Source organism: Populus nigra, chromosome 2 (genome assembly GCF_951802175.1).
Source record: "Populus nigra chromosome 2, ddPopNigr1.1, whole genome shotgun sequence".
Taxonomy (NCBI): Eukaryota; Viridiplantae; Streptophyta; class Magnoliopsida; order Malpighiales; family Salicaceae; genus Populus; species Populus nigra.
In genome coordinates this window covers 46610169-46627503 of record NC_084853.1, presented here as the reverse complement: position 1 = coordinate 46627503, position 17335 = coordinate 46610169, and the positions used below count along the sequence as shown (strand labels likewise).

The window sequence follows — 17335 nt, the reverse complement described above, 5'->3', positions numbered from 1 at the left end:
CCAGTTTAATTTGCTTCATTTCTGCCATTAATCGCTTTCCCAAGGTGGCAATTACCTCCAAAGCAGACATTGATTAAGGAATGGGTCTACAGTAAGGACTCTCAATGTGCTACATTGTATGACGTAGAAGTTTACTTATCAAATCTAGCTTAGCGGGTTAATTCAATGGTTCATTGATTTGAAGTTTGATTCAAGTACATTTTTTTTTAATTAAATTAGTGAGTTGAATTAGTAAAATTTAAATAATTATATAAATTAATTTATAAATCGGTTAACCTAAGCAAACTTGAATGAGATTCACAGTCATGTTAATTACAATAATTTTTTTTATAACTATTTAAAATGATATTGTTTAAGTGTTTTTTAACTTTTTATCCAAAAAAAACATCGTTTTATTTATATATAAAAAAATGATGTTGTTTTATGATAAACTTGGGTTGACTTGTTGATTCGAAGGTTGACCTGGCCAACGATAGTCAGTTTTTTTTTTTACATTTCAAAAGTGTTTTTTATAATTATTTTTATTTTTTATTTGTTTCAAATTAAATTTTTTTATGTTTTTAGATCATTTTGATATATCAAAAATAAATTTTAAAAAATAAAACAGTATTATTTTGATATATTTCCAAACAAAAATAATTTTAAAAAATAATCATTACCACAACATCAAACAAACTTAAATCTTATAGAAATGAATCCGATTAGTAATTTCCTAGGATAAAATCACATAACCTATACAACGTCATTTGGGGATAGAATTGGGTTAATTCGTTGATACGAGAGTTAATCAGCTAACCCACAACTCGCGTCATCTCTCTCTCTCTCTCATTAATATTTTTTGTTCGGTTTATTGTTTTTATTGAACATGAAATCACCTCTTCTTTAGCAGCTTTAAGGTTTAGGGATTCCTCCTGCCAACTGCAGATACATCACAGCGACAGGGGTGATCTGGGGCCCAAGAGTTTTGTGTTCTCCATTTTAGTTTGGACAAAATCCAATAATTCTTTCTCTCTCAGTTCATTAAAGGCAAAGTAACATTGTTTGTTTTTCTAATGATTTGTCCAACTGTCTTTGGGTTAGGACCAGTTCTGGATCTCTGAATTGGGATAGCAACAGGGCATCTTGACAGTGTTTCATCTTTACCGGGTTTTTTTTCTGGTGTTGCTGGTTTTTTAAGTACATAAATCGAACTAAAATCAATCGTTCGAACGGTTTTATTTCAGTTTTGATTTTGAATTAAAAAATAATAATTTAACTATTTTTTAAAATAAAAACTAAATCGATTCCGAAAATAGTTATCCCTACTGTAAATTGTTACCTTCTTCTAGTTGAGAAGTTGTGTAGCCACTAACTAGTACAGTCCTTAATTACCCTATCGTTACAATGTTGTTGATTTAAAACGGCAGTACTCGAAGCAAGCATGCTCATCGATCACAGGCTAGCTACCTAATTACAAAAAGTCAAAAGCATCTCTAACTTAGCTACATCGGTGCCCAATATGTTAGGGTTCTAACCTTCACCTTGAAAATAAATATTTTAATGTAGTATAGAGAAAGCCATGGCTGACAGGAATCTTCGTCATTAAAATCAACATTGGCTGGGTTAGATCTTGAAGAGGAGCTAGCGGGCTTGTTTTGCAATAGAGGCTAGCTCGAGCAAATTTTCCATTATATTTATTTTTCAAAACCACTGTCCTGGCACCTCTACCCCCCTTCCCCATCTGTCAATATATAATATAAAATCATTACTGTAATCTCATCTAATAATTTCATATTTTTTTTTTGAAATTGTTTTTGAACGTGATATTGATTGTAGTCTTACTATTTTTATTTTATTTTATAAAATCAAGTAATTAATTTTTACTTCACGGAATGTGTTATGGTTCTTTAGCAATAATTAATTAATTAACTCTACCACCTTGTTGAATTGCTAAGGAAAAAAGAAGAAATGTAATCCTACTTGTTAATTGGGAAATAGTTTCATTTTAAAAAATAGTTTTTATGTAAAGTTGTTTGATATTTGATAATGTCATGAAAAATAAGTTAAAAAATAATTTTTATTGTTTGGCTATATCATGAAAAATAAACTAGAAAATAATTTATTGATGTTTTAATTTTTTAAAAGTTTATTAAAAAAATAAGGATCAAATCTTATAGATAAAAAAGTTAAAGGATGATGAAATTGAAAAAAAAATCTAATTTCATAAATTATTTTAAATAAAATAAATAACAATTAAAATAATAAATACCAAATTTGACAGATAAAAATGTTGAAAGATAGTGAAACTTAAAAAAATATAATTTTATAAATTATTTCAAATAAAATATTAAAGAATGAGACCAAATTTAATAGATAAAAAATTTCAATTAAAAAAATAATTAAAAAAAGCAAATAACAATTAAAAAGTGATGATCAAAGTTGATATAAAAATCAAATTAAATCAAATTCTAAATGATGAAATTATATATATATATATATATATATAAATAAAAAAATTAAGGATTAATTTTGATATAATCAATAAATAACAAGAAATTTATTGATTTTTTTATAACTTTTAAAAAGTACAAAAATATTTTCCACACAAATATTTGTCTAGAAATCAAGTTTTTTTTTCATTAAAAAATATTGTTTTTGTGAATAATTTTTTCTAGTAATTAAACAAACACCAAAAAAAAATAAAAATAATTTTTAGTAAATTACTTTTGATGGAACAACGATAACATACAAAAATGAGATCGTAACATCAAACTGAAAAGATGTAATTAAGACATAAAGAAGTGGAAGATGATGGTCGATCGAGGAGAAACAAGATCCGATGCTTTTGCTTTCTTTCTTGAATGTGCTTGCTTTTTAACAAAGCTGCAAGTGCATTATCCAGCTGAAAGTACGAGATTCTCCGAGAATAGTCAAGTCTGTACTTCTAAAATGTAATTTTACAATGAGTTAAAGTTTTAATTTAATTATTCTTATATCTTTAATTAGATTCCATTGAGTTTCCAATCTTTATTCAAAAAAAAAAATTGTTTAAATTAATTGAATCAACATGACTTAATAATTTATTAAAAATAGCCTTGAGTTTTATGGAAATATTTAATTGTGATATTTTCATATGTTCCAAAGACATATGTCAAAGAAGTGTTGAAAATGGAAATAAATGAAAAAATAAACATTAGAAACTTTAATTTTATAATTTCTCATATATTATCATGCAAACACTTTTTTTCATAAATAAATAGCCAATGTCATCATTATAATGATAAATATTTATCTCTTTATTAGAAAAAATGAGAAAATAACTAAAATTTAATAATGGTGGAAAGTATAAAAGATAAACTTAATATTAAAGGTGTCATGAGACCTACATCTCATGTGTAGGTTGATTTCTAAATATAAATCAATAAAATTTAGCAATATAAACACAACTTGTAAATACCTATAATATTTATATAAAAAATTTAGTTTAGTCCTATATATCCAACCCAATTGAACTAAAAAAATAATTTCAAGTTTATAATTTATAATTATAATAAAATAAAATAATTATAATTACAAAATCAAATATAATTATAATCACAAAATCAAATTTACTGTATCCATAAATTATTAGGGGGGGTGGCTCATGAAGTTTGCAAGATGTTAAAGAGTATTATTATCATACATTTCAATTATGGATTATTTTTTAAATTCAATGAATCTGTAGGGACAAAGTTCAGTCACGGCTGCTCCCAAAAACAGGAAGAATCTTTGTTGGGCACAAAGGCAATGGCCCTTGAGACATGACAAGTGTAACAGTACAGCAGCCACGTACTAGGATTGAGGAGTGGTGATTTCTCTGTCTCTTTCATTGAAGCAGCCCCATCAGCTCACTGCTTACATCTGCACATTACTGGTTCGAGGACCATATAACAGACCACTGCTCCTCTACCACGTGTCCGACGGCAACAAAAGATATGATAGCGTAATGATGCTTGAAATCACAAAAGCTGAGTAAAGTACAGTAACTCAAGTACGGGCAACTATGACAAAATTCCTCATTCATCAAAACCTGTATACGTTGATAAAAATAAAAATAAAAAATTCACAGTTCATAATATAGCACAAACTAATGTTAATCCAATAAATAAAAACTTGATTTATTTGTTTGAGTTATCAACAACCCCGCTAAAATTAGACAAGTTGATATCATGATTTCTTTATATAAAAAAACAAAACATTGTTATTTAAGTAGAAATATTGAATCATGTTGATCCAACTATCCACTAATTTACTCGATATATATATATATATATTGGTTTTCTTCGTCAATGATTGTATTGCATTTACATGATCAATGGGTGGATGCCAACCACGTCTCTCCATTGATATTAAAATTAGTCACCTGCACGTATGAGTCTTGAATGCCATGATCCTTGTAATATTTATGTGCACGTCTTCGGAGGAGGTCGCGAACAGGTTTGTGGAACAAGATCATCGAGGAATCGGTCGATCGGTAGGTGAGTTTTAATTAATGTTCACTTGGCGATACACGATAATTCTTGGATTTTATTTCTATTTCATCCGAATCTTCAACCTGCACTGCAGCTGGGCTAGAATACTTCGTTGCTGCGTTGCTATTTTTGCCATTTTTCTTTTGATAAATATATTAAAATAGAGGGGGGATTAAAATACTAGGTTAGCCCAATCTCAACCATAAATGGTTGAAGCCTAGTTTTAGGTGACGTTAAAAAAAATTAAAAAAAATATTATTTTAATATATTTTTAAACGAAAAGTATATTAAAAAAAATTATTATCCCAAATGTTTTTGCAAGAGAGGTCATTTGTGTTTCCATAGTGTATATCAATCCACTTTTTAAACAATTTTTCTTAGTCTTATGGGAGCTATTAATTATTATATACAAAAAAGAAAAAAAAACTTTTAAAAGATAAAAAAATATTATTTTAATGCATTTCTAAGCAAAAAAATATTTTGAAAAGCAACCACTACTGCACTCTCAAATACCCTCTAAGTATTCTTGCAAGAGAGGTCATTGTGCTTCCATGGTCTTTATCAATCCCTTTTTTAATCAATTTTTTTAGTCTTATGGGAGCTATTATTTACCATATACAAAAGGAAGAAGAAACTCTTAAAAAATAAAATAAAAATATTATTTTAATGCATTTCCAAGCAAAAACTTTGAAAAATAATCGTTACCACATTTCTAAACACTTCTAAATATTTTTGCCAAAGAAGCCATTTGTGCTTCCATATTCTTTATCAACCCCCTTTTTAATCAATTTTTTTTTCTCATAGGAGCTATTAATTATCATATAAAAAAACAAAAAAAAAACAACTTGCATTTTACCTTTTCAAAAATTAAAAAGTTGTAGTTGATAACCTTTTTTCCATCTAGAAGAAGAAGGATGGAATGATGTAATGATATGGCAAGAGATAATCAATCACAAACATAACATGATCAAGACAACCACTTCTAGAAAAGATAAAAACATGATTTGTTCAGAATCTTTGTGTTTCTTAACATGAAGATTATAATCAAAGACTTTGTCGTGGGAATCAGGTTCCTATAAAGTGGCACCAAAACTTTACATTCCACACCAAAAACAGAAGCATCCAATTCCATGTAGATCTTTGCTTTCGGGATGAGGCCCAAAGGGAGATACTGTCACTGTATAAGCTCCAAGGCGACTACCCTATGCTGATCTCAATATTTATTAGCAGTCAACTAAGGGAAAGCAACAGAGCCCAATATTCACATGACATGGAAGGAATATAAAAAAAGCCCAATCCAATAAAAAAATCCTATCTATTTTAAGCATAATTGTCAGACCAGTTTTCAGTAATTAACTAGAAAAAAAATACTTGGGTTGCTGTATCAATAGGTTAATTTGTGAATTACTGGATCAATTATTTTTATTAAAATAATTTTGTTTTGATTTTTGTTTTGAAGTTGATTTGATTTTGTTTTGGATTAAACCCGCTAAACTGACCAAAACTAAACCCCCTCCTTGCCTTTTTTTTATATATATTTAGGGTTAGCTTGCATGCATCAAATATATACCCTAAATAAGGCTTATAAAACAGAAATTACACTTTGCCTTCAATATTAATGGGCAGAGATAATCGAATTGGATACCGTCGAGGAAGCATAACTCTTATAAGTCCTCGTATACTTTACCACCCGAGTCACCCACGTATCTCTTGTATTCTACTGACCAAGATTGGGCCGAGCAAGAGTCTCTTCTATAAATAGACCGCACCAGATGGTCCACTACTCTGTCACACACTTCCATCTTTCTCTCTATCCTGATAAGATTCTTTCTAGAATTCTACCGGCAAACAATTTATTTATTTATTTATTTTTGTTATTTTGCTCTACCAGGTAGTAATGTCTTCTACGTTCTCAAAATCTGAAAAAATCACAAGCAACACCAGCACGGCCACTAAAGATCAAGAAGACCCAGAAATCTTCAACTCCGTGACTAGCTATGTCTACATAAAACCAGCACACTCCACTAAAACACGAGATAAGGAGGAGGTTTTGCAGAGGATACGACAACGCAAGCGCGCGAACAAGGTGCGAGGTAGTCTGCAAGGTTTTCTTGGATGGTTGTTTTCGTCGAAAAGTGAGAATAAGGTCTCTGCCAAGTGGGTGGATGATGCTTTTGCTGCCCCATGATTCCTGCTATCAAAATAAATAGTAGCTATTTCAGGTTTTACAGTAGAGGAATTGATGTTCTTTGCGGATAGAATCGCGAGGGACTAGTGGTGTTTTACGAATTGATAGTCAGAGTTGTTAGGCAAATCAAAGATCATGTCGCTTAATTTGTACAGGAATCCAATTCCTCCGTCAATTTTACGGGTTTTTTTTTCCTTTTTGAAGTTTATATTATTATTTTACTATTCTATAGCAAAAGGTTAGTTTTGGGCTGGCAGTCAACAAATACATCCTTGATGCAAAGCTTCGAGACGCTGCCATATATAACGTTGATTATTACAAGTTAAAAATTTTAAGAATTAAAAACATAGTAATTATGAGAAAATTCTTAAAATGCTTAATTTTTTATTATTATTCTAGTTTCACTTCTCAAAAATTATTACAATCTACAAAACTTTATTAATACTAAATAGAAAAATAGAAAATAGAAAAACTTTCTTAAAGATGAAGGATGTTGTAACTTTAAGAAAAACCAAGACAAATTAAAATCTCGGGCTAATACTTGTGGGAATCCCTTTAAATTAAAGTTATAACCAAACATACAAAGTAATTAAAGTTGCTTCTTCTTTTTTTCTTTTTAAAGATGTTCTCTCTTTTTCATGGGACAAATCTGCTTTTAATGAAGCATTAGATTTAATCATATATACTTTTCTATCCGACCATTTTTAATATTGATAGATAAGTGCTAAAGGATGTCTCTCTGCTTACTATTAGTTACTAATCAAATTAAATACTAGCTAATTGTTTTTGGGGTTATCGAGAGTTATACAACTTTGTTTATGCGTTCTCTACCTTACTAAAAAGTTGAGACGTAGGCCATATAATTATTATGAAGATAAAAGAATCAGTTTTGTTGTTTTAAAGCTCAAAAGTAAGTTGAAATACAGAGTCTGAATCAAACTTGAAATCCCTGTAGACATTGTATTAGTTTTAGCCTATAGAGTTCCAAATATCTAAAAATTACAAAATCAATTTTGTTGGAAAGAAAATTTGATTTTTTATAATTGTTCCAGAAATAAAAAAAAACTCTTAATTTACATGTTTTCAATTTCAAAATTAGCCCGCAATATCAAAAGAGAAAATAAAATTAGAATCCGTGACACAATAGTGACAGAATAGGAAAGTGATTTCCTTTTCTTTAAAGGATAAAGCCAAACTAGAAAAATTTCTTTACAAAACAGCCAGTGGATTTTTTTATATATATACCCCAAACATACCACACAAAAAAAAAGAAGGTAGCATTTAGGAGCAAAAGTAATTAGAATTGAAAAGAAAAAAGCCAAAGACAGTAGCCTCTTCAGAACGTCTAGCTCTCTGGTTTTTCAATATTCTTGAGTGATGTTCATTATATCAAGTTTTTTATATATTTTTTTATTTAGTTATGGAATAGTTCTTTATTCTAGGATTTTTGATGTAGCCTAACTATAACCATGCAAATACTTTTTTGATTGAATTAATTCAGTATTTGTTGAGTATTTCATTATAAACTTAATGTTTGTGTACACTTGAGCATAGTTTGCATGATTTGAGATTCAGTTTGAAATTGAGAAGTGATAATTGTTTCAGCTATTGTTTTAAATACCATAAAGAATCTATAGGATAGAGATATATGTGGAACTTGTGTAATCTTTAAGGATTTTATTGTTCCTAATGAATTTTGTCTAGTTTAGAATTTTCACAGAGATATAAGAAGTTTCCTTGTTAAAATAATATGTTGATCATCAAGAGAGTTTAGTGATTAAATTAGTAAAACTTTATCATCAATAATAATAATAAAAATTTCAATAGGATTAATTTAGTGGAGAAATTCGTATAGAATTAGTTGCGGCGAAGTCAAAAATCCTAGGATCCTTTAAACTTGATTTCAACATAGTTTAATTATTTGCTTGTTTGTTTTAACTTTTTTTAGTTTCCAAACTTTTATAATTAAATCATCAAATAAATAGGGATTTAATAATTTGTTGATAATTTCTGCAAATTCTCATGGGACAATATTTTACCCATCCACTTTATTACTTGTTACGATTAGTGTACTTGCAATTTTGACCAACAAAAACACTATTAAATAAAAAATTATTAATGTTGTTTAAGGGATTGATTAATTGATTGATTTTTTAAACTAAAAGAAGTATTCAATTTATATTAAAAAGTAGAATGATTAATTTATGATTTACTCAACTTTTGATGCAAAATGATTGGGCTAGTTTTCTGCATAAAATCACTAACACGGGTTGGGTCCAATGTTATCCCACAAACCTTGCTTTCTAGCCCAATACTTATATAATACATGCGACCTTCAATTTCAATACTCATGAGCATTCTTCTCCCAGAAACGAAACAAAACAAACAAAATGAATGAATGAATGAATATAAAATTCCCGTTTCATTCTGTATAGATATAAAGTCTATTATTTTTAATTGAGTTAAATTTTTATCTTTACACAAAAGAAAAAACCAAGTTATAAACACACAAAAAAAAAAGCACAATAATCAGTCCAATCAATCTTATCCTGAAATATATTTTATTCATGAAATATTTTATGTAAAATAAACTAGTCTAATTATTCCATCACATTAATGAGAAGAGAGGCGACTAATAAATGGTTAATTATTGATTAGGTAGGTGGTCCAGTAATAAGAGTTTGGGACTAAGAAGTTTATTCTCAATGTAGTCTCAGATTCGAGCCCTGCGATTGCTAATATGATGGCCACTAGAGGTTTACATAATCGTTAATTTCAGGACCCGTGGAATTAGTTGAGGTTCACGCAAACTGATCCAGATATCTATATTATTAATAATAAAAATTATTGGTTATGATCGCTTTCAATTAATCCAACCTAGCAAGGCCTGGTTTATGGGAAACTTATTCAACCATTTCCCTAGCATATCGTGATAGAGCATCCAACACAGCTCCGTGTAGGGTAAGAAATCCACGTCCCTAATCAATGTTTTCTTTATGGTCAAATGGTTTTATCCATTAATTACTACTATTGCTCGTGACAAATAACTACCACCTCTTCTGGTTAATATTATTTAAGTTAAATCACATTTAAAAAATTACTAAGTCGTGGTTCTAACATGATTTCCATCCCTAATTTCAGGCTTTGGCCACATACATAGTAATGACTTCTGATGCGGTTTTGTTGAATAAGGTTCAAGATCTACAAGCAACGATCCGATAGCGACAAATGAGAGAATTAGCGTTTTGCCAGGAAATTGAGAGTGACAAATTCTTATTCAACAACAATAATCTCATTCAAAACAAGACTGATTTATATCAAATTTGTCCCTTTATAGTATGGTCTTCTCTTATGGAATTTTATACATGCCAGCAATTGTTCTTTATGATGTCGTGGTACAGGAAAGAGTGAATTATTCTTCAATCCCTTGGTTTTCAATGGAGTTATAACTTGGCCCTCAATATCTAAGAATCTATGGAGTTACAGCATTTAATTATTATTTTGAGATAGAAAAAAAAAACAAAAAAAAACATCTCTTGTACCTTTTGGTTTTTTAAGAATAAAAATTCACTTGAAAGACAGATTTATGTCTCTATTTCTATCTCTTCAACTTTAACCTAAGTGACTAAGTTATAGGTTCTTAAACTTGCAAGACTATGTTGTAACTTCAATGAAAATCTAAGTGACTAAAGAATAACTTACTCTGGAAAAAACGATATTATATAAAAAGAAGACACAAGTGGGGAGAAAAAAGATGTCGGATTAGGTTGTGTGTTGAACTTTCAAGACCAAGCGAGGGAATAATTTTGATTTTGGAAGCAATCGTGTGTTTCTAGTCAAGATAATCAATAATATGACATTATGAATCAATGGTGGGGTGTGAATATTGTCTAATTACAACGATATTTTCAAAAAATGGATGATCAATCTGCTTGCATGTGCTCTGCTTTGATGATGTAGTGCCGTGTATGGCAGGAGAGTGCATGGTATTTAATTATATTTATAGCTTACCTTTTACCCATATTATTTATCATGTGGAACCCAAGGGCTCATGGTCACGGGAAATTTGTTATATTGTTCAAGGCATGCGCAGTTTGGGATTTGACTCAGAAAAACGTTTCGCTAGAGGTTAATTTATGAGATCATCGTATCAATTCGGATATATAAACGCCACATCGTATCAATTGCTTGATTTTAACCCAATTAATATCAAAATCAAATCAAACTTCAAGTTATGTATTTGCAGATTAATTTATCAACCATATCAAGTTTAATAATTATATTTCAAGTAAATTTAGACCACTCTCAGTAACTAGCCTTCATGGCTGATGAAGCAATAATTAAGAATCACTATACTCTATTGAGTATATGAGAACTACTAATTATGTTTAGGAAAAGAATAGAAATGGGGAATTTTTTTTTTATTAATGTGAATATTTAGGTCAATTTATATGTATCTTAACTAATTTTATAAATTTTAAAGTTAATAATTATTTAAGTCTTTAATAGTTTTAAAATTTATAAAATTTAAATTAATAATTTTTAAAAATTAAAATTAAAATTTAACTAGTTAAATTTCATCCTAAATTAAATTAATTAATTTATTCATGTCCCCGTGTAGCGTTCCATTCAAGATACACGTTTGAAGTAGGTATAGTCGTACAGATATTGATTTCTATCTTACTAATATTAAAAGTAGTTTTTTATTCCCCCCTCAGTTGCCTTCGGTTAAACGACAAGTGATCTTTAATTCTGCTTTGAGTCATTATGTTCCATTGACTCTTAATTACAATTTGGTTAAAGTAGAAATTTTACTATGCTCATGCCTTGGCTACTGGGATTTTATACTTTATAGTTTGATTTTATTAACTAATATGCTACATCATCGTCCAGGTTTTTTTACTAGGATGATATAAAAACAAAGCTTGATATGGATAGTCAATTCTTATTCTAGTTCTGATGTGGAAGATAAAAAAATAATATGAGGATCTAAATAATCAAATGAGAATAAGATTTAAGAAAATCATGGAATATAAATTTATTATGCTTGTCAAATTAAGAATGTAACTATGACTAGTAAAAAACCAGAATCACCCATTTAAAAGAATCCTGGTTTCCAAACAAAAAAAAAAAACTACCCAAAACACAGAATTCTAAAATCTTTATATATAGATCACATTCTTGGACTTTAATCTAGTATATGCACAAAAAAGAGAGAGGTTCTCTTCGTATTTAATCCCTTGTAAATGCAAAAATAATGAAATTTAAGCATGCATACATTTCACAGCTAGCCTTGGTTAATTTTCACTTCATTAATTCTCTTGACAAACCCTACAAATCTCTAATTCTTCACCAATCACCAAAGTACTCTTCAATTCTATAAGCACTAGATTAAGCTGTAAATTTAGATGGACGTTTAAGAATATAATTCATGGGGCTTTTAGAAATTTGTTTCTTGTTTTGGAAACTTTTTTCTTTGAAAAATTGAGATTTTTTATAAGGGCGATCTTGATTTCTTATTAGTCGTAATTACATTCTTTAAAAAGTATGTTACATAATTTTCTCAACTCTTTTTTCCTCTTTAATTATTTGGATTCTCTTTCTAAAATAAGATTTGACTATTGAAGCTTCCCTTTTATGATCATCAACGTCAAAAACTAAAAGATAACATGACATATTAGTTAATGGCAGCTCCATGAAATTTCTTAAAAATTTAACAAAACAGTAGTCGATACGAAGATGAAGAATATACTTATTGTTATACACGTACACACATGAGAGAAGGACAAATAGAGGTGTGAAAAGAAGAAACTCTCTCTCTTATTGCATCTCTTCTTGTATAGATTCCACAGTTTCATCCATCTCTAACCTTAGTTCTATTGTCAAGGCAGAATCACTAACTCAACCGTCGTCAAGATCTTTACTTCTAAAAGTCTCCCCCAAAATCTCAGTCTTTCAAGAATTTCCATTTTCTTATCCATTATGAGCTCGGAGTCCTTGCTTATGTCTTTCATCTTTAAACACCTCTCCTTTCATTTCCCACCTTTTTTTTTCCTGTATCAGTTTCAGCTGGTTAGTTTCTTTTGAGGCCTGCAAAATAAAAATATGATCCTACAACAACATACTATCCTCTTCTTAGCAATCTTTGTTATTTCATTAATCGGAGGTCATGCATCCATCAAGTTCAGCTGCAACAGAACATGTGGCACCAGCCATCTTCCATACCCTTTTGGATTCTCTGCCACTTGTGACATCCATTTAAATTGTAGCCCAAATGGTGAAATGCTTATCAATGAGTTCCCTGCCCAGATTGTAGGCCAAGATACAATAAAGATCAATCTTGAACCCAGATGTGACCGTCCTGTCGAAGCCCTTTACAATCTTTCTACCAAAAACTATGCTCCAAAATCAACAAACGCAATTCTTCTAAACAACTGTACCTCTGGATTTTCACCATGCAGTATACCTTCCATAAGCGTGCGGACTCATTTCGAGTCACTTAATTGTTCAAATAGCAGCAGCGTAGGTTGTTTTTCTAAGACGGATACAGCAAATGGATTCTTTGATTATAACATGGCCAATATTAGCCAGTGCAAGTATCTTTTGTCATCGATTTCAGCGGAGTCTTTCACTGGTTCTGGTGTTTCCTTAGAGACTCAGATGATGGAGCTATGGTGGTGGCTTCAAGGGGACTGCCGGTGCTCTAAGGATGCCGTTTGTACTAAAGTTGAATCACCTGCAGGGTCAGGATTTCGGTGCCGGTGCAGAGATGGACTAATTGGTGATGGATATCTTGCCGGGGTCGGCTGCCGGAAAGGTCGGTCAGTTTTTTTGCCAGAACTTACCAATTACCAAATTAAGTTAAAAAATATACTTTATGTGTTTACTTTTGTCCATAGCTGCCTAAGGTCAAAGATTAGTTTGCTAATCACATCATATGGTCAAGTATTTTAGTTAAAATAATTGTGATTATAACTAAATGATTTCAACATTTTTGTTTTCATTGAGTGGTTAGAAAATCATAAAATAAAATGATTTTTAATTATATAATAAAATTTTCAACAACTATTTCAACTTAAAAATTTAAGATGAAAAGTAGATTCCAATAATAGTTTTATAAATTCAAACTACCTTATACTTAATTATTATTAATTAAAATAAAGATGATAAAATTTAAACTAATAATAATTTAATTAATAAAATTCTGTTATTATATTAAAAAATTATTTTAATTTAAAAATTTAAACTGTTAAATAAAATATCAAAGATAATTTTATATTATTATTTAATATGATAAGATTCTTGATAAGCATCCACAAAAACTAGCTGTTTCATCCGGTACATCTAAGGGCCCTTTAGCTATTCTAAAACATGCCCACTTTTGGAGGAATGTAATTGTCCTAATGTGTTTTGAACCGTAGAAAATCAATTTAAACACAGAGAAAGAAATGATGGCTTGAATCTCATATTTTGTGTCATGAATCAAGGTTCTGTTCAAACATGAAATAGCTAACTGTTGATTAAGTACAGACCAGAGATCTGGTGCCTAGAGGTTTGGTTTGCCAAAACCTAATGCAAAATGTCAATGACAAAAACATTAATGCATTAAATAGATATTGCTTCTAGAAATTCTTTTAGTTTCACAGTGATACTGTGTATGGGATATGTTCGAATACCGGGAAACCTCCATGTCACGGTTTTAGTAATGTGGTTTTTGTGATGTTATAAAAGCTGCAGGTTGCAATCCTGCAAAGTATTTGTCTGGTCAATGTGGAGCAGGGGCTAGACCAGCTGTTTTACTTGGAGGTAATCATTTCTTTCTATCACCTATAACTTTCCTGGAGTATTCAGAAAGAATAATTCACTACTGATCAATGTGATGAGAAGAATGCAAATGATCTTCGGCAGAGAGAATTTTTCTTAGATCACAACATAAATTGCAGTCCTAAATTTTGAAATTCTTTCCCAGGCATTGTAGCTGCAGTAGGGGTCGGTCTGGGTCTATTTTGCTGTCTCACGAAGAGGAATTCCATTTCAAAAGCCAAAAGCTTCAGAAAACTCCACCGCGCTGAAGCTGCAGATATCAGCATTCCCATCTATCCTTATAAAGAAATAGAGAAGGCCACAAATAGTTTCTCTGAAAAACAAAGAATTGGGACCGGCGCTTATGGAACTGTTTATGCTGGAAAACTTAGCAGTGATTCATGGGTTGCCATTAAGAGGATCAAACATAGAGACGTGGACAGCATTGAGCAGGTCATTAATGAAATCAAGCTCATTTCTTCTGTGAGTCACCCGAATTTAGTCCGCCTCTTGGGTTGCTCCATAGAAAACGACGAGCAAATTCTTGTCTACGAATTCATGCCTAATGGTACATTGTGCCAGCATTTACAAAGAGTGAGAGGTGATGGACTTGACTGGCCTGTTCGCCTCGCCATTGCTACCGAAACTGCTAAAGCAATAGCCCATCTCCACTCTGCTATTGATCCCCCGATATACCATAGAGATATCAAGTCGAGCAACATACTTTTAGACTTCGACTTCAAGTCCAAAGTTGCAGATTTTGGTCTTTCTAGACATGGCATGACTGACATATCGCACATCTCTACGGTCCCACAAGGAACTCCAGGGTACCTTGATCCTCAGTACCATCAAAACTTCCATCTTTCGGACAAAACTGACGTTTATAGCTTTGGTGTAGTTCTCATTGAGATCATAACAGCAAAGAAGGTGCTGGACTTTTCGAGGCCTCAAGATGAAGTGAATTTGGCTTCTCTTGCTATTGACAAGATTGGCAGGGGGTTATTGGATGAGATCATAGATCCATTCATTGATTTACATGGTGATGCTTGGACCTTTTCTTCAGTGCATAAAGTGGCAGAACTGGCATTTAGATGCCTCGCTTTTCATAAAGACATCAGGCCTTCAATGATGGAAGTTGCAGCAGAATTAGAGCAGATAATGCTCACCAGATGGCCACCTTCAGAGGAAATAAACTGCACAACTTCATTAGATTTTTCCCAATGCTCTTCTTCATCCATTGTCAGCGAGAAGCCTCTAAACTTAACGGTTAAAAAAACAGAAATAGAGAGAAGAGGTTTGTTGGTTTTGCAGACACAGGCCAGTAGAAAGTCAACGGAAAGGACCGATCATAATTCACCTGTGTCTGTTCAAGATCCATGGTTAAGTGAACAAAGCTCTCCTTCATCAAGCAGTTTGCTAAATAACGTTATAGCTGAGTGATTTGAGATCATTTCTTCCTATGATACCATCAATGTATACTAGTTTTTTTGTTCAACAGTTTTGTTTTGCCCCAGTTCCTTAAAATCCTCCTCGTTTAAGCTGCTACTGTTTATCATTCTGTTTCTTTCCAAATCTGCAAGATTGTGCTGGTAATTGTTTCATTGGATAAACCAACAGCAAACATTCATATGACAATGGTGGCAACTGGAATTTTTGTGGCATCTTCTAATGTTGCCCTCCTACAATGCCAGGAAGACAGCATTCTTGAGAGTTTAGCTCCGCTTCTCCAAGTCCGAGAGCTTGGTTCTTTGTTATTCAGTGTTAAATCACAAGATAATCTAAACTTGGTGCTTACCGGCAATCAGAGTGGTCTCTTTACTCGTTGTTCAACATACAATCAACTTCATGTAAATTTAATTGAGTCACCCGAGATAATCTCCAAATTAATTCAAAATAAAATAGATTTTAATTCGGTAAGTTATCAAGTTAACTCGACCAAGTTTGATAAGTATGGTAAACAGCGGTACTATACGCAAGGTTATTTAAAAATAATAAAAGAATTGGGGTTACAAGGACACAGGATATTTAGTACAAAACCTACATGATTTAGACTTCACGGGCTTTGTAGGCCCAGAAATAAAATTCGGAGCTTGGAGAAATAATTTAGGGAGATGGGCTTGGCATGACTGATCCATAAAACTGCCAGTCAGATCATAGTTTTCCTGTGATCTAAACTTTGGTAGTGGATTGCATCACCACACAATCAGCCCACCCGGATCCTTTCCACAGGATGCATGATGCAGCCTCTGCACAAAGGAAGCTCATTTTTTTTTAAGAAAGGAAAATCATGATATTTTTTTCCACTTTGCTTAGCGGCTTGACACCCATCCATAGAGACCTAATTTATGGAGTAATTAGGGAAAAACAAAAACATGGTTTTTTTATTATTAGAGTAATTCACGGGTACGCGGTTTATTTTATTTTATTAAAATAGGAGCGTTTCCTTGTTTTTTTATCTTGTTATTGAGAGGCTAGGTTTAGAATAAATTTGATAAAGTTTACCCGATTTTATTACATTAATGTTTTTTTAAATTAAAAAATCAACTTGAATCAGACTCCAAACTAATTTATCAAACCAAGTCAGGTTCAGTGATTATAACCTAAACAAATCCCCACCATATCCAAGATATCACTTGCATGAATATAATCAATGATTTAAAATATATTAAAATAATTTTTTATATTAATTTATTAAAAACACTAAAAAAACATCAATTTAATATTTTTTTCAAATAAAATATACTTTAAAAAACAATAAAAAAAAACACATAAGCCACCATACTCATATTTGCGAATCAAGGTTCTAAGGAAATTTATGATCCATGAAGGTGGGACTTCCATTAGAGTCCTCCAC

General features: G+C 31.0%; 1 protein-coding gene across 2 annotated transcripts; it reads left to right on the top strand.

Annotated features, from left to right (window-relative positions):
• The first annotated feature begins 12411 nt into the window (after nt 1–12411).
• On the top strand, nt 12412–16026 carry LOC133682064 (wall-associated receptor kinase-like 14). 2 transcript variants are annotated; one of them, XM_062105305.1, is made up of 3 exons: nt 12412–13495; nt 14410–14484; nt 14648–16026. In XM_062105305.1, exons 1-3 carry the CDS (start codon nt 12784–12786, stop codon nt 15919–15921), a joined length of 2061 nt encoding a protein of 686 aa, XP_061961289.1. In that variant the 5' UTR covers nt 12412–12783; the 3' UTR covers nt 15922–16026. The 2 variants fall into 2 exon arrangements, with proteins under 2 accessions (XP_061961289.1, XP_061961290.1); XM_062105306.1 differs by having other exon boundaries at nt 12413–13495; nt 14416–14484.
• The last annotated feature ends 1309 nt before the right edge of the window (nt 16027–17335 follow it).

Excerpts from the sequence above, each read along its gene's own strand:
- LOC133682064 (XM_062105305.1), top strand. The coding sequence starts at position 12,784 with ATGATCCTACAACAACATACTATCCTCTTCTTAGCAATCTTTGTTATT. Across the intron at positions 13,496-14,409 it reads CGGGGTCGGCTGCCGGAAAG|CTGCAGGTTGCAATCCTGCA; the intron begins GTCGGTCAGTTT and ends ATGTTATAAAAG. Across the intron at positions 14,485-14,647 it reads ACCAGCTGTTTTACTTGGAG|GCATTGTAGCTGCAGTAGGG; the intron begins GTAATCATTTCT and ends ATTCTTTCCCAG.